The sequence below is a fragment of the Dysidea avara genome, chromosome 7 (assembly GCF_963678975.1).
Source record: "Dysidea avara chromosome 7, odDysAvar1.4, whole genome shotgun sequence".
In the NCBI taxonomy this organism is placed as follows: domain Eukaryota; kingdom Metazoa; phylum Porifera; class Demospongiae; order Dictyoceratida; family Dysideidae; genus Dysidea; species Dysidea avara.
Genome location: NC_089278.1, coordinates 38,795,531 through 38,817,016, shown reverse-complemented (window position 1 = coordinate 38,817,016; position 21,486 = coordinate 38,795,531). Strand labels below are relative to the sequence as shown.

Here is a 21,486-nt window from a genome sequence, read left to right as displayed (position 1 = left end):
GAGATAATTTAGTACATACAATATAGTCCTCAGTCTCATGTGATCACAGTCAGATCACACACTCACTTATGTGGTCAATTGCTCCTGCACAAAATTTCCCATAAAACTTTTTTGCTCCAAGTTGTTTGAGGTCTTCAATAGTGAATGGCCACAGATGGAGCACGTTGTTTCTAGTAATGCGAGTCCTCTTCTCAACAATAACTACTTTACATCCCAACATGCGACATTCAATGGCCGCACGAAGCCCAACCGGGCCCCCACCAATAATCAATATTGACATCTCTGAACAATCCGAGCTCTTGTATTCTTTCTGGCCCGCTCGCTGATCTAGTAACTTCCATAGTGACGCACACTTCCAACTTGTTAGGCTCTTCTTAAGGGCGGGAAATATCACATCATAGTCGTCCTTCTCAACTCCAATGGCCGCCTTTAGTCTGTCAAATGAAGCCACTATCGTATCCATTCGCTTGGTCTGCACGAAGAAGTCGTAAAGGTCTTCAGGGTGATTAATGGACTCCAATCTGTCCATTTCATCTATGCCGTCTCCTTCGTTCATTGTCACTGATAAACTACACGTGATGTTTGCTCCTTATATATTCACTATCCAGCCCTGCCCACTCAGTTCCTGAGCTTGTCTGCTGCAGAAGGGCACGTGCACAAGTGGGGTACCCGGAAAAACTTGAGTTGCAGAGATAACAAGAAGTGCTTTATAGAATCTAAAGCAGACACCAAAAACGAATTTTTCGCAAATTTATGATTTCGTATAACAATTTTAGTACATATAATTGGTTTCGATTGTGGGTTATGTGCTCTAATTCATTCGTGCAGTATCATTATGTTCTCACAAAAGCTAGTCTTCTTAACATCCCTACACGTGATGGCAAGTGGAGTAATTACTGTATTAATTAACTCTGTACAGCCTCAACCGTACATGGTAAGCTCCGCTAGTTTAATGGTATAATGACTTACCCCCATACAGGATGAGATATTTCATATTCCACAAGTACAGAGATATTGTCATGGCAACTACTCCTACTGGGACCCCATGATAACCACATTACCTGGACTGTAAGTTAACAATACACCTCAAGAGTGGTAACACCTGTATAGTAAAGTAACAGCTTGAGAATGTCACTAGCACTCCTCAGGGTGTGTTAGCTGCAGATACGTTTCCTGGCATGTAGGCATGCAGATCTGCCAACATGGGGGTGGGGCATTTCACTCACTTTGTTGGGGGCCCACAAGCAAGGGACCCCATAGCTATTTTATATCCACACTAGCTCACACATATACTGTATTGCCTCGAATTACGGCCCGGGCGTTTATTTCCTTCAAGCAACTTTTAACCCCGGCTACTAAACGAGACCGGCTACTATACGAGACCGGCGTTTATTAGCTCTGGTGAGTTTAGAAGACCATGGCAGCTGGTGAGACGAGTGAAGCGAGTAGACTACGAAATGAAGCAGACTACGAAATCTATAGCGTGGTTCGAGGCCACCATGTTTATAAAACAGTATGGACACCAGTAATAGGAGAGCAACTCTACCTCGAACAAGAGTACAGCAATCCATATGATGATTTCGCCGTAGCTGTAATTAAAGATCACCAGATAGTAGGCCACATTCCAGAAAATTTTGCAATGATCACGTGGCGTTTTATTTCACCTGGGGGCTCTGTATACTGTCGTATTACTGGAAGAAGGAAGAAAGGAAAAGGCCTAGAAGTACCTTGCAAATATATTTACTGTGGGCCTTCAAAGCATGTAAAAAAACTAAAGAAGCTCCTTGCAGAGGCTGATACTGACAAAGATTGACTGAAATGTATGCATGTTGTTATTGGCAAAAATCAATAATTTATATTAATGATTGAACATGATTAGAATATGGTACAGTATATACATGATAAGAAAATCACACTGAAAATGATGTATTGTACATAGAATACATGCAGTAACTAGCTATGGTCCTGAGCACTGCCGTCACTCACTACTGTCATTGTCGCTGCTGGTTGTTTCTGAATCTTCGTCTAAATCTTCGTCTATTCTAACTTCATTACTTTCAGCTTCTTCTTCATCTTCCTCTTCATCTTCCTCTGCAAACGGATCGATGTCGCCATCCTGCAATCGTTGTAATAACTGGCGTGATTTCTCATCTAGCATCGACTACCCATCTGCACATGGTTGGCCTTCCTTAAAGCAGTGAATGAGATTATCTTCTACACCACTAGTGGCTGTTGTAATACCACAAGACTTGAAGGAAGCCTTAATGGTCTCACAGGAAATTTCCGCCCAGCTAGATTTTATCCATTCACAAAGCAAAACTCTGGAAGGTGCCTTCAAATTGCCACCACGTGTGAATTGGTGACCAGCTGAATCAGCCATCCATGCATCATACCGACTCCTAACTTTGCTCTTGAAAGCTGCATTCCATACCACATCAGGGGCTTGAATGTATTTTGTACAACCACCTGGCACAATTGCTGTTTTGAGTTGCAATCGAGAAACCTCTGCTTTGACGGTACTGCTTATGTGACACTTGTACGAGTCCCAAACAAGGAGCCTCTGACCAAAGCTTAGTGCACCAACAATGCTTTGCAAATAGTCCACTGTAAGCGCATCGTTCATCCAGCCATTCGCACTGAATCGGACAACAATACCAGGGATCTTTTCTAGTGCTTTGATCAACCTAGTACCTTTTCCTTTAAAAACTATAAAAGGCTTCAACTTCATGCCACTAGCCCTAGCTGATAACACCACTGTGAAGTGGTTCTTTTCATTTCCAGTCGTCTTCAGAGGCACAGAATGTGAACCAGAAAATGTGATGGTAGTGTCTGATGGCATGTCCATCCAGCATGCAGTTTCATCCATGGCAATTATATTTTGTTCACTAAAGCTGGATTTTATCATAAGATGTCGTAAATGAAGGACAAAATTTACCAGCTTTGGAATGCAATCAGCTGGTGTTGACTGAGCCAAAGTAGTCCTCCTCCTCAAAGATAAGTTCTTGCGTTTCAGAAAGCGATACAACCACCCACGACTTGCCTTAAAGCAATCAGAACTGGACAATTCCTTGGCCCTTATTTGTATCATCCTCAACGAAATCCGAAGATTTTGTCCGCGCATTTCAACAATCCAATCGAAAAGCTCTTCTTCCATTTCAACATCGTTTACTTTTCGGCCGGCTCCTGTAAGCCTTTTTCGAGAGCTGTTGCCTTTCTTCTTTTGTTCTGTAAATGAGTCCTTTTGCTTACACCATTCACGGATTCGTTTGGCATCAACATTGAAATGTCGTGCGGAACCTTCCTTACTGTGTTCTTCGGCAAACTTTACAGCTTTTAACTTGAAGGTAATATCATAAGAAGCTTTCCGCTTTGCCATTCGATATCAGGTGCAAACCAGGTGGTACTGCCCAAATTTATTAGAAACTTAAAAGTACCCGGTGTTTATTCGAGACCCCGGCGTTTATTTCTGTAGTTGTGCTTTTACCCCCCGGCTACTAAACGAAACCCGGCGTTTATACGAGACCGGCCGTAAATCAAGGCAATACGGTAAACATACAACAGTGAAATCTTCCGGTAGACTCAAAAGGCACAGGAAACCTGTGTGATAGTATTATGAAGCAGTAAGCCAAACAACTAAGTAAAGAGCATTTCTTTAGCTACAACTTTTAAGATACATAACAACCAACTCTACAACATGGTTACAGCCAATCATATTACTGCACGTGACCTGCACATGACTGTTTATAATTACGTAATAGTCTATATACAATCATACTGATGTCAATTCTCGACATTCTCCGGGGGAGGGCCAATAATCTCCTTGCTCAATTGAGATATTTTGTCCCCTGCTATAGTAGCAGAGCTTCTGATTGGTCGTTGCATCATTCGTTAGTGAATGTTCATTATCGATATCATTCTTCTTAAGATTAGTGGTACATAGTGTCAACTTATCTCCAGTGGATAAAGCTTAGTTATTGGTCGATTTGTTCTTCCATTATTTGTTCTCACCTCTACAGCCCGAACATACCCATCATTTCCCTTAATCAACCCCTTGATCACTGCCATCTTCCAACTACTCCTAGGTAAGTCATCATTAGAGTTGGGCAAGAAATCAATATTTCAATATAATTAAAGTATAAATACACCGAATGGTATTTTTGGTATTGTGATAATTGAAATATCGCAATATATTACAAATACTGAGAGTAATTGCAAGATACCGTTGGCGTAAACATTACATGTGAGCCATTCCAAAGCATTTTATTAATGTCAGACTGATTTGTAACTTCAAAATAATGCAACTTTTCAATGCTACAATTTTTCAGTGAATATTGATATCCTAGTTTTTACATACTTCCTTGCTTCAGTTTAAATGTCCATTATATGTACATAATCACAAATGCCAATTGCAAAATTTATGAATAACTTTCAATTATTTCATTAATACCGTATTGATTCTTAGAATTCTCAATACCTCCCATCACTAGGACTCATCATGTTTGAGGACAACATCTCCAACCTTAATTGCTTGAGGGGCACATGTTCCCTTTACCTTGTAGAACTATCTCAGAGCAGTTAGATACTCTTGTTTCCAGCAACCTTGGAGGTGCTGAAGAATCTGTGCCGGATGGGTAAAAGCTTCACGGATTATTGGAGCAGTCATGTAATCTGGGTCTGTAATGTCTTCTGCACTAACTTGCAGGTATGGTAGTGCAACAATTCTTCTTGCATGTAGTAAATGTGATGGGCTGGATCATTCAGGTCAGTTGAAGTATATGTAATGGTCATTCAGAATGGCTTCTATTTCAACTACAATTGTCTGCAAGGCAATCAGGGAGATGAATGTCCTCCCAAGTACCTTCTTTAATGTGGCCTTCAAGTTAGTAAGCCCAATGAGCCGTATTGTTCTTTGCTTGTTCAGATGTTCATTTAGGGTAGGAGAGAGATCTTCTCAATCTCTTTGGCAGCTGATTGAAAGGTGGAAGCATTATCTGAAATCATCAGCTGAGGGAGGGACTTGCGGCCAACAAACCTACAGAATGCCTGAACGAACTTCTCAGTTAAGTCTGCTACAACTTCTAAGTGTACAGCTCTTGTGTTGACACAAGTGAACAGGCATATGTACACTTTCTGTTCCCCTCCTAAATCATATACAAACAAAGCTGTAAAATCGACCCCAGGTACATGAAATGGTGCAGCACACAGTGTTCAAGACTTAGGCAGTGGAGGTGCTTCTGGCACAGAATATGGTCTTCCTAAGACCTTTTGACAAAGTACACACTTCCTTAACAAGTTCCTCACAGTTTGACGAATTCTTGGTATCCAGTACTTCTGTCGTATAGCTGTGATGACACTGTTTACTCCACCTTGAAGTTGGTTGACATGAGTCACGATAATGATTAAGTTAGTCAGTGGATGCTTTGTTGGCAGGAGGTATGGAAATTTTGACAACTCACAGAGTGGTGCATTATTAATTCTGCCACCACATCGAAGGAAGCCATCGTCCAGGAATAAGCGGAGCTGTCTTATAGGTGGCAAGCACTTTGCAGAATTTGATTGCATTTGTCTGACTTCTCGGTGAAAGTAAGTCTGTTGACAATTTTTAATCCATTTAACTAAAGCGTTGTCAATTTCTTGAACAGTTAGCACACTAACCACGAGAGCACTTTGATGTTTCATGTTGTGAGGAAATCTTAGAAGGTAGGCTGTTGTAAATCATAGCAATCTTGTCAATGAGCTGAAGTTAGACATCTCTAGAATCTTGTGCAGACCTGTCTGTGGTGTCTGTTCAGTTGTTATTGGTTTATCATCAGTTAACTCTGTTTGTATGTGTAGAATTTCAGTTTGCTTCCATTGTGGCCATTTAGACTTCTCAGTAATCCAAGAGGCCAAGAAGGACCCTGTATACATAGAGGATCATTGAGTACACCACTGTCCACCCCCCCTTGTCAATAAATTGGCTGACTATCTGACCACAAATGAACAGGCATGTTAGGATAAAGACTATTTAATGATTCGGTGACAAACTTCAAAAGTATTGTAGCAACCAGTGCAGCCGTAAGTTCAAGCTCACGCAGTGTGAGTTTGCTGAGTGGAGTAACACGTGTCTTGGCTATGAAAAATGACACTTTGTTGCCTTGTTGGATGTAGATTACTGCTCCATATGCCTTTAAGCTAGCATCTGCAAAGCCATGGATTTCTTGAGCTTGAGTGTTGCAGTCATCATTGTCAACAGTAAAATAGTACTTTGAGATAGAACCTTGGATTGCTTTCTGTAGGTTGTCAGCAACATTGTTCCACTGTTCTCTTATAGATGGCTCTAAAGGTTCATCCCACCCAACATTCATTCATTTTCCAAAGTTGCTGCATCAACAGTTTAGCACGGACACTAACTGGAGACAAGAAACCAAGTGGATCGAAAATTCTGGATGAAAGCTGTAAAACATTTCACTTAGTAACTGCAAAGTCAGTATCAGAATTAAGCTGTGTTGGTATGAAGCACACTTGGTATGTTGATACATTCCAGTGTAAGCCTAACAAGTTGACCATCTGGCTAGGATCAGCATGTGTGTAATGGCTTGTAACTGTGGACTGTTGGATGCCCAACTTCTCAGATTGGAGTTTGCTTCAGACGTATAAGTTCTGGCCTTTTCTAAAGTACTGTACAACACTTTCCTCAGTGGGACCTCCAGAAATCACATTGTCTACGTATAGGTTCTGCATCATGTCATTAGCTGTTTCTGAGTTTTGGTTACTGAGGTGTAGATGAAGAGTGGTATTTAGCATAAAAGGTGAGCTTGGTGATCCAAACAGCACTGCCTTAAAACGATAAACATCAAATTCACTCTCTGAATCTTCTGGAGTTGACAGCCAGAAAAAGTGGGTAAAGTCTCGATCATTTTCGTGAAGCTTAACATGAGGGAAATCTTTCTCAATATCAGGTCAAGCCAAACTTGTGGACCCAAAAACGGAGCAGAATAGAACAAAGATCATTCACTAGGGATGGTCCAACTTCTAAACAGACAGTCATTCAGACTTGGGTGTGATTGTTGGACATCTGAAAGCTGCAATCATACACCACACATGTTGGAGTAGTAATGGAATCCTTCTTGATATGATGGTGGGGTATGTAATGTGCTGGCTCATTTGATGTTGAGTTAACTTTCTCCACAAACCCTCTCCTCTCTCGGTCTTTGATAATTTTATCATAAGTTATCATCAGCTCTGGTGTGCTAGCCAGTCGGCAGACAAGTGATCTGTTTCTTCATTTGTATACGTCATAGTTTGATGGTAATGGAGCATGATCTTCTTTCCAGGGGAATTTAACTACATAGGAGCCATTTTCTTCACGTGTGATTGTCTTCAGGTAACTGTCTATAAATTGGTCTGAAATTTCACTGCAGGTAATGTTCCACTGGATTCTATTGCCCAAAACCTTTCAAGAGTTTGGTCATCATTCTCAGAATCATTGTGAATGCCAATGTGCATGCTTGTGACTGTATTGGAGGGGATGGGAGAGCTAGTGGCCCCAATAGAAGATAGCCTAGCTTTGACTGCACAGTTGTGGGTCCATCTCCTCTTACAATGTGATCTTCAACAATCTTCCAATAGTAATCAACTCCGATTAGTAGAGATATTATCAAACTGACTGTTTTCCTTCATTATGGGGTGAGCTAATGTGAGATCCCTAAGATAGGGAAACTCCCGTAACTTAGAAGTTGTGACATGTTGGAGGGGGGTAGCAATCTTTGGAAACAGTGGTACCATCTCTCCTGTATGGCTGACAATTGTGATATCTGTTACATCTTAATATTGTGGTGTAGAAGTATCAGCTCCAAATGCAGCCAGAGAAACACTCTCTTGTCTACTTGGTGTCAGCTGCAAAGTGTTTGCTAGCCTCTTGGAGATGAGAGCACCTTCGTCAAATAAAATATTAACAGTGTCGCTGCCTGTCTCAGAAATTACTCTAGCCACAGCAGTCTTCAGTAAACAAATAGAGTTACCGGAGTTACACAACACAGATGTGCCTGTATAGCCATTACTACTGTGGCTGAAATTGGAACAGTGGTTTGTGTCACCTGACTAGGACTTGTTTCATTAGGCTGTATCTTGTGGTCACTAATCCAGCTCTTGGATTCGGCTCAACTTGTACATACTATAGCGGGAGGTAATTGTCTTGGTTTGGTACTGTCAGTGTTGCAAATACTGGTATGATGTATGTTGTTACATTTCTTGCAGTGAGCCTGTGATGTGCACTGATTGATTGATTGATTGATTGATTGATTGATTGATTTATTATTTAAACTTGCAGTACTTGGCAAGGCCGTTCTTCTGTACTGGAGTACACATAATACACAATACATAGTACACAATACATAGTACACATAATACACAACACATATTACACAACACATAATACACAACACATATTACACAACACATAATACACAACACATAGTACACAGCAAACAAAACTACATTCAACAAAGATATATAAATAACTATTACAACGTATTAAATTACAAAAGAACAAACAATTAAGACAAGTCATGTAGGTACTTGAGCAGACTGTCATGAAAATTAGCAATGTCATCAAATAAATTAGGTGGCAGTGAATTCCACCACACTGTAGCCTGATGCCGAAAGAAGCGCTGACTAAAAATCATTTTGAATCGAGAAATGTCTGCAAACCAAGGTGAACATCTAGTTCTGTAGGAATGTAAAGTCTATTGGTGTAAGATACCTTCACCGAGATAGTGTTGATCAAACATGGTGAGAATAGCACTGTGTTTACCTAAACAATTGAAGCATAGGCCTTCCTGATGTGTTCCAGGCATTTCTCAGTACTACTGACTACATCACAGTGGTTAGGTGTGTGTGTGTGCCCTTACAATACACACATGCAAGCTTCTTAATTGGTTTACCTCGATCGAATCTAGTATGGTTGCCACCCTTAGCACCAGCATATAGGGAGAATGTTGTCATCTTAGGTGAAGAACTATCAGTTGGTAAATGGGTACTATGTGTGAACAATCCCTGTTCAAGAATTCATATCTCTCTCAATAGGGCCTCTCTAAGATTCTCAACGGTCCACTCTGACCTATTCTGTTCTCTCGCCAAGTTGCGTCACACTTCTGCAGGTAATTTTCCTAGCATAACTGGAATCAACATAGCACCATATGATTCAGGAGTAGTTCCTAGAGAGAGTAGGCTCCTCTCAATGGAGTCATAAAAGGCTCTTAATTCAGTCACTGTGTTCTTCACTGAAGGTAGATTCATCAGGGCTTGCATGTAGGAATTACTAGTGTTGACTTTTCCCAAATCTCTCTTAGAGGATCTCAACTGAATGTAAGTAGTTTCCATCTGTAAGTGGAAACCCTGCCACAGCTTCTCCCTGAAGCTGAGCCCTTAAGTAATTGAACTTTTGTGTTCCTGACAGGGCTGGAGTCTACTATAACAATCCCAGAAAGTCTGCCAGGACAAGAAGTCACCACTGAAGGTGGGTAAACTCAGCTTAGGTAGACGACTGACACTGTGACTGGACTGACTAGCCATACTGCCATGGCTGCTACTACTTGGGAGATCACTCTGTATCTCTTGTCCATAAGTGAGTTACCACGTTGAGTGGTACTAACGGTTACACACTCGCACTTAAACTTGAACTCTGACTAGCAGTTCTACTTGGGGTGTGTGGCTCTACTTGTTTTGTGTGACGTGAGATAAAGCATTTTGTCTGGTCAATTCTCTCGGTAATGCCGTCTTGTAGCTCTATTGTTCCCTTTCTAACTCCTCTGAGTTCTGTATCTCTCCAGCAATTTTGGCATCTAGTTCTCCAATGGCCTTTGCCTTTCATTGCAGTTTCTTGACAGAGGTAGACAAACTGTCCAACTTAGAATCGTCTATTGCTTCACTAAAGTCCATTTTTTCAGCTACTATTCGATGTAACTTTGCACGGTAGGCCTTGCGAGACGACTGCCAGCGACGTAACTTCTCCATTGCACTGTATCTTTGTCACAAATCAACAGTAGCTAACTGTAAAGAGAATACAACAAATAATAGTTCTTCAAATAAATTCGCTTGCCTTCTGGGGTACTGTTCTCACTCCAAATGCCACGGTACCACAACTTTTCCATAATGGGTTACAAAGGTAAGCATAGCTAGCCATAAGGCGAAGCGAATCCTGGTCACGGCACCAACAATGTATAATAGTATTATGAAGCGGTAAGCCAAACAACTAAGTAAAGAGCATTTCTTTAGCTACAACTTTACCAACTCTACAACATGGTTACGGCCAATCATATTACTGTACGTGGCCTGCACGTGACTGTTCATAATTACATAATAGTCTATATACAATCATGCTGATGTCAATTCTCGACAAAACCTCTTACCAAGCATTGGTCACCAAACTCAAAAAGATTTCATAGAAAAGAGAACAGCTTCATGGGAAGCAAATTGTAATATGTGACCTGCTGTGCGAAAACTGACTGGCTGTTGTTGCAAAATTCTATGAAATAAACTGAGTAAAAATATGTGTGCTACATAAGAATTTTATGCACGTTTTAATTGCTTCGTTGTGTACTGAAACAAACCTCACCTATACACCACCAGATTGTCCTGTTCATGGGAGTAAGAAAATCTTTGTTTTGTGTTTGTGTAGCATACGGTATGGGAGTTATGGGCACTTATTTACGATGCGGTAGAAAATAAAGTTTGCCATTATAATTTAATTGTAGAAATAGTCTTCTTCTTTGTCCACACGGAGATGTAGAAGGAAAACGCTATACCTTGATCAATGTGCCAATCTATGGTGAACAGACTGAACCAAACCCCATCTTCATAGCTTGTTTCAGTTGTGATCGATTAAATAATTGCCTATAATTTATTTGCCATATTGTTGCTGTACAGATCACTGTTCCAACTGTCTAGCGCTATAACTCCAAGACTATTCATCATAAAAGGCTGAAACTTTGACTGTCCACTCCTTTGTTACTGTAGATAACAGAGAAGCAAAAAAAAAGGAATTTGAGGAATGTGCAAAAATGGATGGTTTTTGCTCAGCGGTTTATATAGACCACTGTAACCTAATCACTACCCACATGCAGCAATGTGTCATGCTACCGATGCTATGGTAACAGTAAGGATTATGAAGTGTTAGTGAGATCATTGATGCTTTTGCATCATCTCTAGCAAGGAAAATTTAATTATCCTCATAATTCATCAGTAGTTAATATACTGTCAGCAGGGGCAGATCCTGGGGAACTAATCACTCAACAAGTGATGCTCTAACTAGGGGGTCTGGGGACATGCCCCCACAGGAAAATTAACCTTCTGAGATTGAATTTGGCTACAATTTTGATTAATTGATAAGAAGCATTATATGAACTGCTGAGATGCATCAGTCTGTTGCTTAGTGACAATTCTAAAAACTGGCATGTAGAGGGAAAAGCTAATTAATGTGCCACAGGAAAATTTTGACATTTTAACTTTCTGAGGTTGTACAGAGTGTGAACAATTTTTGCTGAAATTTGCTGAAATAAACAAATAACCATGGTGATTAATCACATGTTGGAAGAAAGCTCATTATTCATGACATGTAATGGAGCACATACAATATATGTGTGGCAGTGTGATGAGATGTTTATAATATATTCCAAAAAAAAATCAAATTCAGCAACGTTGTAACTATTCTGGAAAATTTATTTTCATTGGCATTGGTTGGCCAATACTCGGTAGTGATGTGTTTAATGCATAGTGAAAGGAAATCAGGAGCATGGACGATGCATTTTAACTACTTAAAAACTCTATTACAGTAGTACTCTCAGGTTTGTCCAACCGTTTTATTACATGATTGCAGTATTAGAGTAACTGACAACTAAAGATGTTGTTGTACAGTTTCAAACATTTTGCTGTGCAAAACTACATGTTTCTCATGCTGCATCAGCTCTGAAAAGCATGCACACTATTTTGAGAGGAAACCAATACAACCCCCAGTATCCATCACTGGTGAGGGTATTGAGAATTGAGGTGCCAGAGTGCTCGTACGGCTCACCACTGGGCTAGTCGGCATTGCTCAAGCATTTTGACAATGAAATTTGATGTATTCATGTAGCTTTGTGTATGTGGTGAAAAATCAAACCTGCTGTCATGGGTGACAAGACCATTTTCCCACATCCTGTTTGATATTTTTTGCCCACTAAACAACTAAGCATTAATTGTCACTACAACAATTGCTTTTCAAACCAAACAGAGCAACATTATATTTATTATTATATATTTTACTATTAATTGGTGGTACGAAAGACAAAGTCTTATAAAACCAATCTCATATTTACAACCAATATGTAATCAACATCAAAACGGCAGTTACGTACATGTGATATATATAATTGTTAGGGGCAGATACACGTCATGGGGCAAACTGTACCAATCATTTATTTATCTTTTGAAAAAAAAAAAAACTAAATTTCCTTGTGTTGGTACTAAATTATTACTTGTAAAGTTTAAACTCATTTGACCTCATAGCTTGTCCATAGCTACAAGTCTATTCAAAGTTCATAATTAGATCTATTTTATTTCTACGATACAGTGAACTTGGAAAATTGAGTCTTTGAAGTCTTTCAGGGAGTATATAAGTTTGGTGACTCTTCTCTGAACTGATTCTGTATTCTTTATGAGGTGGGGATTCCAAACAGTAGAACAATAGTCAAGAATTGGGTGGGTGAGGGTGGATTAAAGCAGTCTTGTAGTATTTGCATCTCTACAAGTGAAAGTACATTTGATTATACTTAGTACACTGTTTGCCTTTTGTGCAATACTTTGATGTGATCAGTGAACCTTAGGTCTCTGTCAATAGTCTGTTACTAATGTTGTTTTTACTGATAATATTGTGACATGTTGTCATGGTGATGTTGTCATGGTGATGATTTTTACTTGTAGGTACCTGACTTCTCTGATATTAGTACAACCACTGGTTCTGATTGGTGTTCCCATGGAGACAGCATGCTCAGTGACCGCCCTAAGGGCACACAATATCATATTTGTCATCATCAACTTTATACTCATGAATTGTGTTATGACACACCTTCAGGGGAAAAAGAACACGACTACTGCTGTGTCATCATTTGTCCTGTCATTATTTCCAGTTTGTTATTTCTTCACCTTCCTGTATTACACTGACCAGGGATCATTGTGTTGTGTGCTGTTATCCTATTGGCTATCTTTGTGTGGATGTCATGTCACTAGTGGAATGGTTAGTAATACCCTAAGGGGGTGAGATGTTAGTAATACCCTCAGAGAGTAGTGTTAAAATATCCTCATGGAGAGAACTTTAGTAATACCCTTGACTGTTAGTAATACCCTCAGGGGTTGGTTGATTACTAGGGATACAAAGGGTTAGTCGCATGTTTGAAAGTAGCCAATAAGATCAGTAGCCTTTAGTTTAAACTAGTGACATCTACCTGACGTGAAATTTCATTGGTTATTTCTATTCATGTGATATTTTTGCATTTGGCCTACATGGACTGTAATAGTACCTCACCAGAGGAGGTTGATCACATGATCACAACCCTTTCATGTGTGGATTACACTACCAAATATGGCACCAAGTGAGATGGCAATGTTAGAGATCTGAGACACATGACAAGGTTATCTTAGGATGTGCAGTATTGATCAATGATGACTAACCTCTTCTGGTAATGATGATAATACTATGGGATGTGTATACACTATAGAAACTAGTGGTGGTGTAGGTGTTGTAATGTGATATAAAGAGGTTGTCATAGTGATGAGGCTATGGTACATGATATTGTTGTGTTCCTGTAACAAGAGGAGTTAGTGTAATATTGTTAGGAACTGGTGGGGTCAGAGTCACATGACTAAGAAAGTAAAAAGCATGTACCTCAAAGAAATAAGTGTGAGACACTTCTGTGAGTTATTTACATGTATCAAGAGTACATAATAAAAATATGTCAATATTTTTATTATGAACTCTTGTATGTATCAACAAAGTTTTGTAATCCTCAGTACAAGTCATGTGATCCTCAGTACAAGTCATGTGAGGTTTCCATCAAAGAGCTAATACTTGGAGCAGCCAAATATGAATGTTGATACCAGTAATTATGTTTTAAGTATTACATCTTAATTATTGACTCTTGTTCTACATTCATACATTCAGTGTTTAAAATGCTTTATTATGTGTTTAGTGTTAGCGGGTGTTAGCTAGAGCTGTGACACTTAACCGATTAATTGACCAATTATTTTTACGAATTCAGTTATCAGTTATTTTTTTCATAACCGGATAACTGATCCCTAATATTTTCACTCAACAATGTATGGTTTGGGTACTCTTTTCATTCTTCAACATTGATATCACACTTGTTGTAGGATTCAGCTTTACATATAATGACTTGTTGCCTATTACTTTGGCCTATAATCAGTTATAAATATAAGGTGCATGTAGCTTAAAAATTTAGTCCAGCATAAAAATTAGAGAAAGTTTAGTTAAGTTCAGTTAACCGGATAATCAGCAGTTATGATTTACCCAGTGACCGGTTGTGATCTTCTGTCCAATTTCACAGCTCTAGTGTCAGCCAGTGTTAGTTAGTGTTAGCCAGTGTTAGTTAGTGTTAGCCAGTGTTAGTTAGTGTTAGCCAGTGTTAGTTAGTGTTAGCCATTGTTAGTTAGTGTTAGCCAGTGTTAGTTAGTGTTAGCCAGTGTTAGTTAGTGTTAGCCAGTGTTAGCCATTGTTAGTTAGTGTCAGCCAGTGTTAGTTAGTGTTAGCCATTGTTAGTTAGTGTTAGCCATTGTTAGTTAGTGTTAGCCAGTGTTAGTTAGTGTCAGCCAGTGTTAGTGTCAGCCAGTGTTAGTTAGTGTCAGCCAGTGTTAGTTAGTGTCAGCCATTGTTAGTTAGTGTTAGCCATTATTAGTTAGTGTCAGCCAGTGTTAGTTAGTGTTAGCCAGTGTTAGTTAGTGTTAGCCAGTTCTGTTTGCTGCACAGTTCAAATTATTTGTCTGAAAATTGTGCTGCTATTTAGTGTCCTATATACAAGGAAGTTAACAAAATTGCTGTGAATATTGTACCAATTCTGGTAAATTATTTAATATTAGTATATAAAAAGTATTAGTATATTTATTTATAGTATAGGAAAGATGGCCGGGTTGAATAAGTCCAGTGTCTTATGAATTTGTAGCTGTATGTATTGTTGTATCCTGATGTTCACCAGCACACTTGTACTACTGCTAATGGTTCTCAGTGTGATACTCTAATAGAGCAGTCACTGATAACTATTTATTTGACCAGTAGTATGGAGTATGTTGGTCAACAAATTTTACAACAAAACAAACAGGCTCATAGCCTCCCAACTACAGGAGTGGTAGAGTAATAAAAATAATTGAATAATAATTTTGATTGCTTGACTTGTAAAGTTTAGTCCAGTCGTTGCTATGTGTACATTATTCAGAGTGTTAATATGTATCACTCAGGTGCTGTTAGTTGCTGTGTTGTTCCGTCAGACAAATATCATTTGGGCCTTCTTCGTGGCAGGCACTGTGACATTAGGGTGTGTACATTGTGTGTGTGTTTGTTTGTATTTCTCTATGTGTTCATTTTTATTCTAGCCGCTAATGGTGTAACTTGTATGTCTCAATTGTAAAATAGATACACAAGTAAAGAAGATGTGTGTTCTATTAGAGTATAATATAAATCTCTACAATTCATCTTATCATTGAACAATGGAACTGACTGTCTGCTGTAATGGCCACACACACTTTATATATTAGCCAGACACTACCAGGAGCTCACAAGTGTCACAAGCTGACACTACACTTCTTCACTAGGCTTGCGCCTAATATGCCAGCATAATTTTGAGAATAACAGGTCACCAATTTTGTGAGAATAATTCTGGAATTATAGGATTTTTAGAATTATCAGACACCCACGGGAGTAATCAGTGGAATTAAGGGGCATGTCTCTCCTTGATTAGCATACAAGTGCTGGCTGAAGAAGAGGCTAAAGATTGATATACTCTAATAAAACGCTCAAATACTCTAATAGTGCAGTCAGATTGTCTTATTTTTAACAATCTGTAGCCAGCATCAAGATTTAACTGCATAGTTATCAAACTTGTACATCTTATACCAGTGTGTCTTCTTTGAACATGTCATTATACAGCTTTAATACACTAATATAAGCTCTTGAATTATTACTGCAGATTATAGCTATGTGTTGTAACTAAGGCTGTACCGATACCACATTTTACAGCCGATACCAATCTCCGATATTTATTGTCTATTTTCGATACACGTTTTCTAATAATCCGATATTAAATATTCAGCCGATACTTAATAATTGTAACTATTGTGAGATTTAGCATAATAAGATTACATACCACAATCGCTATGGCTGTTTTGAATTTACTAAAATTCATTGTTCACAAAGTGTTTTCATCTAAAATTGTCTATTTTTGTTCAGTGTAATGTCAGAGTAGTATCATACAACAAAAATGTATTACCAAAAAAGTGGTACAAAAAACCCTCAAAAACGAAAAAAAAACACACACACACACACACACACATATATATATAGCCACTTGGAGAATTTAAACCCAGGACAACTCACAGTGTAGCCAGGATCTTACCACTTGTCTACAAAGTCACTTGTGCAAGATAAGAACTTTTAATAGTACTTATAGTATTTTTACTAGTACTTACACTCCTCCACTGAAGTGTCTGTACTATAGACTTACAATTGACCGATACCGATACTCGTAATATCGGTGCCGATATCGATATAATATCAGTATCAGTACAGCCCTAGTTGTAACTACTTATGGCTAGAAAAATAATGTGTAAGATAAAATGCTTCATTGATGGCTGTTAATTAAATCTGGCTAAACCACTTATGTCAGCATCTTGACAACTAAGCTACTATCTACAGAAACTAACTGAGCATAATTATGGAATAATAGGCTACATACAAGAATAATGGGTGAATTTTTTGGGGAAATTCTGGAAGGAATAATAAGTAAATAGACTCGAGCCTATACCTCACTCACAGGGAGATAGAGAAGCCATGGAAGGTCATCACTGGATCACAGCTACTGATGTTGCCATTGTTCCTACTATCCTTTATGGCTGGGTTGTACCCTTATCCTCGTGGTAGACTGTTCCGTAACCTCCTCCCCTACATCATGGTAGCCATCTTGTTTGTGATGTTCATCTGGTACAATGGAGCTATTGTAGTGGGTGAGTGATGTGTGTGTGTGTGTGTGTGTGTGTGTTCTATTAGAGTGATTTATATTATCATAATATGGTAGTACTGTATGTGTGACCAGATTTTATAAAACTGATCCAAAATTGCACATGAGGCAAAATCAAACTAACACCACCAGTGGATAGCTACACTATCGTACTACTAGTTTTGACCCTCAGTACTACTCAAACTGCTTGGGTAGACATTTTTCTGGGTGGTGTGGAGAACTCGAATAGCGGTTTCTGGCCTTGTGAAGGGTCTGGCTTGGCAAGAATCAGTGGTTTGCTGGTGGATGACCTGATAATGTTGGGCAGACATATTTTCTGTTGATTTGCTACATATCAGCCAGTAAGAAGCTAGCACAGTCCTGTAATCTCATGTCTGGACTCCTATTGTGGTCTACCTCCATTTTGAAGTCTATATTTTTCCCACCCCACCCCCATCTTATTTGGCAGGAAACTCTACAAGCAGCTACAAGTACCAGAAGTGGTCTGAAAGGTAATAGATTGATGCATTTTTTGTGTAAATTTCATACGCGTGCTTGCTATTCTTGGCAGACTTGAATTCTTAAAACTAACTTCTAAAGTGTGATTTGGAATGCTTTTCCAAAACCCAGTCACATATTAGGAATTGTGCGCTTTGTCACAAAAATCACAAGAAACCTTACAATACCTTCATGGTGCCTTGGCAGTATTGGTAACCAAGCCCAAAAGTGCCTTCAGAGTGGCCAGAAGCGCTTCCAGCTAAGTTGCTATGGTACTAAAAAACTATATAACAGAATTTTCTGCTGTTTAACTGCTGACAAACCTAATTCTATAAAGGCTAAGACTACAGGCTTAATTTTTCACTTGCTTCAGCTTGACAGGTTCCTTTTGACATACCATGTATGTATTCATCATGGACTTACCTTTGTCCTCCTTTGTGTCTAATTTCTGTCTGTATTTCCTGTAGTGACAAAATTGCAGAGGTGCTTCTCATAACGTTCTTTGTAACTCTGTGAAAACGAAAAGTACTGTTTTCTGTAATTGATAGTTGGGTGTGCATTAGTTGGGGGTGTGCATTCAGATGAAAACATTAAGTGTGGTACCATTCTATTATAGTATGTTCACGTTGAGCTGAATCCTCAAAAACATTTAATAACTCATGGATGATGCAATTACACACGATCTTGAAATTTGGCTCATTTGTAGTACTGCTTGATCCGCTAAAAATATTTCTAAATCTTTTTGATCAAATGTTTGACATAATATTTACGGCCAATCAAAATTTTCACAATACATTTCCTATGGGAAAGCCATATAAGTACAGTGTCTATTACAGCCCTTTCCCGAACTTGTAATGGAGCCAAACCATACGTGTCTGTTGTTGACACCTTTGCTGTTACCAATAATCATCTGGTTGGCTGAAATGTTAGGCCACTCCAAATAAATTCTCTGTTTCCCATCCACCGCCCGCATCTAGTTACTGTCAGCTCTAAATATTCCATTATTCCGTATTCTTCCATTATTTTCCGGTTATTGTTGCATACTGAGAGGCTCACTTGAAACCATGTCAACTCACGTGTCAGCAGTGCTATCAAGTCGGCACAAACTTCACGTTTGTGCTATTTTTACAACTTAAAAAGGAAGGAACAAGCTTAAACATGCTTTTATGCAGTTTTTTATGGTTGTGCCAGGCAAATAATGGCTTGAAAATCTGCCAATCTTATAATGAAATAATGGAAATGGACTGCCCGCCCGCTGCAAATATGCTTGAATCCAGGACGGGAAACAGAGAATTTATTTGGAGTGGCCTTAAATCTGTTGAGAAAAAATCCACTTTTAATTTTTAGCTGTTTTTCAGGATTCAACTCAACCTGATCATACTATAATGTGGTTTACCAGCAAGCTGAAAATTTGTTTGATTAGTGATCATAGATATAAAAGTAGAGAAACAAGTACAGGTTGTTTGTGCACCTGCAGATATACTAGTGGACATTTAATCCCTAATTCAGTCATGGGTATAGACTGTAGTAGGTTCACTAGTATATCTGCAGGTATAGGTTGTTATATGATCACTAATTTTCCTTGTAGATAAAATCTTGGTGATATGCATGTAGTTCATTTTTGTTATAATTGTGTTGTAATCTGTACTAGTTGATTTCTGCACAGCAATACTAATTTCAAACTATAGACCTTGCCTTATATGGTAACTCCTTCCCCCTCAGGTGACAGATCACACCATCAAGCCGTCCTTCATCTTCCACAACTGTTCTATTTCTTCTCGTGAGTACCATCTCAACACATGGATCACATGATCCAATACTGTTGAATAGGTTCACTGCATTTTTTGCTGCTCCACACTTGCTGCTGCTGAGGGGGCGTGGCTGGTGGAGTGACAAGTTGTTCATCAAGTGGGTGGGGCTGAATTATAAATGTGATGATGTATGGGACTGGTAATATCTCTCCCATACAGGCTTGTTGTACTAGCCATAGTTACCATGGTAGCATTGTGTGCTGTCCACTGGTTTATGTGAGTAGTGGTATGTGTAGTGAAACAATTAGAGTACAGCACTACAGGCACACCCACCCATACCTACTGGCTGATAATCGTCACTACACATTCTATATGTGGAAGGATCTTCTTGGGTGAGTGTCTGTCTGTCTGTCTGTCTGTCAGTGTGTAATGTTGATGTGTTATTATGTAGCCGTCATGGGGCTATCTCTTACTTGCTGGCACCCATGTTTGGAATAGCAACATTTCTCTGTGTATCAGTATTGAGTGAGTAACTGTCTAGTGTACAGTGTGTTGTTGTATGGTAACCATGTGTTGTATGGTAACCATGTGTTGTATGGTAACCATGAACCATGTGTTGTATGGTAACCATGTGTTGTATGATCAAAAACTGACTATGATCCTGACCACTATGCACTGGAGAGAAGAGGCTCAAATGGAGCAAATTAACAGCAGTGACCATGTATCTTGTTTTGTACCTCTGTTAAAATATTAGTCTTGTGACCAGCCTCAATAGCAGCAGACAACATCAATTCTGACAATGTCAATTCTGTTTACTGGCTATTAATAATGACTACTGTTGTAGCTACTGTAAATTTGCATCCATGCCAAATATTACATCATGTGAAAGCAACTTATATATATTAACATTTCTCACAATAACAAAGAGAGTAACATGAATATTGCAGGATTATACAACAGTTGCTATGGTGATTGTATGGTTTATTACAGGTGATAATGTGATCAGCCCATGGTAGGTGTAGTCACTTGTAACAATGTGTGTAAAATTGCATGATGTAGGGTAGTGTTGTTTATGGTGTGTGTAGCCATGGCAACTGTACCCCAGAAACTGATAGAATTCCGATACTTCATTATACCATATGTTATGATCAGGTAAGGAACCACTTGTAGAGCTAACCTGTTATATTACATCATAGACTACACGTTGGTCCAGGCAGTAACATACAGGTTGGAATAGAACTACTAACCTACCTCATCATTAACATGATCACATTGTACTTGTTCCTTTATCGTCCATTCCACTGGACTGGTAGTTCTGACTGGCAGAGGTTCATGTGGTAGCTGATTGTGGGATTGGATTAATAATTGATCAATTATTTTTGTGTGTAGTTACATTTCACCATACTCCAGCGGTAGCTATAGCGATGAGGTGATCAATGACTTCCACCCCGTACTGCATGAGATAATTATTGCAAAACACGTAGTAGTTAACTACTAATTCTATCCCATATATGTGTGTAAATTTTCAGTTTTCTACTACTAACACTGAAAAGTGTGCTAACATTCCCTCCTCAATCCTTACCATCAACACCATCCTGTACATCAATCATATTACTGTTCATATTATTTTGTAAAGCAGTTAAGTTAGCTAAGGAACTCCTTATCATATTCTTCAGTTACAATCTGATGTGGGAAAGGTCCTTCACGTGTATTTGCTTTAAAATGACAAAATGTTAGATATTTTGCTTGGGGACATGTTTGCCTTTTGTGTACTCCTAATGGTCTTGTGACAAAAGTGTACAATCTGATCTTATAACTTTACCCACCTAATGCATGTTGCTAGGGGGCTAGTGCATGTTGCTAGGGGGCTAGTGTCTTTGACCTTGTATAGATCCTCAACACATGCCAGGAGGGGTGGATTAATGTGACAAGAGGTGGAGGCATCTAGCTGTGCACTAGCCACAAGTCAAGTTCATGACTCCATTCCAGCTCATAACTCC

The 21,486-nt window shown here is 39.0% G+C and overlaps 2 protein-coding genes across 4 annotated transcripts in view; one reads left to right on the top strand and one right to left on the bottom strand.

Annotated features, from left to right (window-relative positions):
• Positions 1 to 729, bottom strand: part of LOC136260021 (F-actin-monooxygenase MICAL1-like) — a 40,827-nt gene extending 40,098 nt beyond the window's left edge. Inside the window, exon 1 of the mRNA XM_066053612.1 lies at positions 67 to 729. Coding sequence (XP_065909684.1) covers positions 67 to 556 — 490 coding nt within the window. The 5' untranslated portion in view covers positions 557 to 729. The remainder of the gene's footprint in view (positions 1 to 66) is intronic.
• On the top strand, positions 610 to 20,890 carry LOC136260028 (dol-P-Glc:Glc(2)Man(9)GlcNAc(2)-PP-Dol alpha-1,2-glucosyltransferase-like). 3 transcript variants are annotated; one of them, XM_066053623.1, is made up of 15 exons: positions 985 to 1,068; positions 4,017 to 4,082; positions 4,488 to 4,702; positions 4,762 to 5,059; positions 12,940 to 13,252; positions 15,484 to 15,560; positions 17,057 to 17,244; positions 19,458 to 19,515; positions 19,566 to 19,643; positions 19,706 to 19,762; positions 19,810 to 19,878; positions 19,938 to 20,011; positions 20,477 to 20,498; positions 20,572 to 20,638; positions 20,683 to 20,890. In XM_066053623.1, exons 4-15 carry the CDS (start codon positions 4,794 to 4,796, stop codon positions 20,704 to 20,706), a joined length of 1,293 nt encoding a protein of 430 aa, XP_065909695.1. In that variant the 5' UTR covers positions 985 to 1,068; positions 4,017 to 4,082; positions 4,488 to 4,702; positions 4,762 to 4,793; the 3' UTR covers positions 20,707 to 20,890. The 3 variants fall into 3 exon arrangements, with proteins under 3 accessions (XP_065909694.1, XP_065909695.1, XP_065909693.1); XM_066053622.1 differs by lacking the exons at positions 4,017 to 4,082; positions 4,488 to 4,702; positions 4,762 to 5,059 and adding an exon at positions 610 to 934 and having other exon boundaries at positions 980 to 1,068; positions 20,546 to 20,638; XM_066053621.1 differs by lacking the exons at positions 985 to 1,068; positions 4,017 to 4,082; positions 4,488 to 4,702 and having other exon boundaries at positions 4,775 to 5,059; positions 20,546 to 20,638.
• The last annotated feature ends 596 nt before the right edge of the window (positions 20,891 to 21,486 follow it).

What these genes read in the sequence shown, in the direction of transcription:
- LOC136260028 (XM_066053621.1), top strand. Translation starts at nt 4,794, where the DNA reads ATGGCTTCTATTTCAACTACAATTGTCTGCAAGGCAATCAGGGAGATG. An exon ending in TGTGCTGTCCACTGGTTTAT is followed by an intron (nt 19,763 to 19,809) that starts GTGAGTAGTGGT and finishes ACAGCACTACAG; the next exon opens with GCACACCCACCCATACCTAC. An exon ending in ATGTGGAAGGATCTTCTTGG is followed by an intron (nt 19,879 to 19,937) that starts GTGAGTGTCTGT and finishes GTTATTATGTAG; the next exon opens with CCGTCATGGGGCTATCTCTT.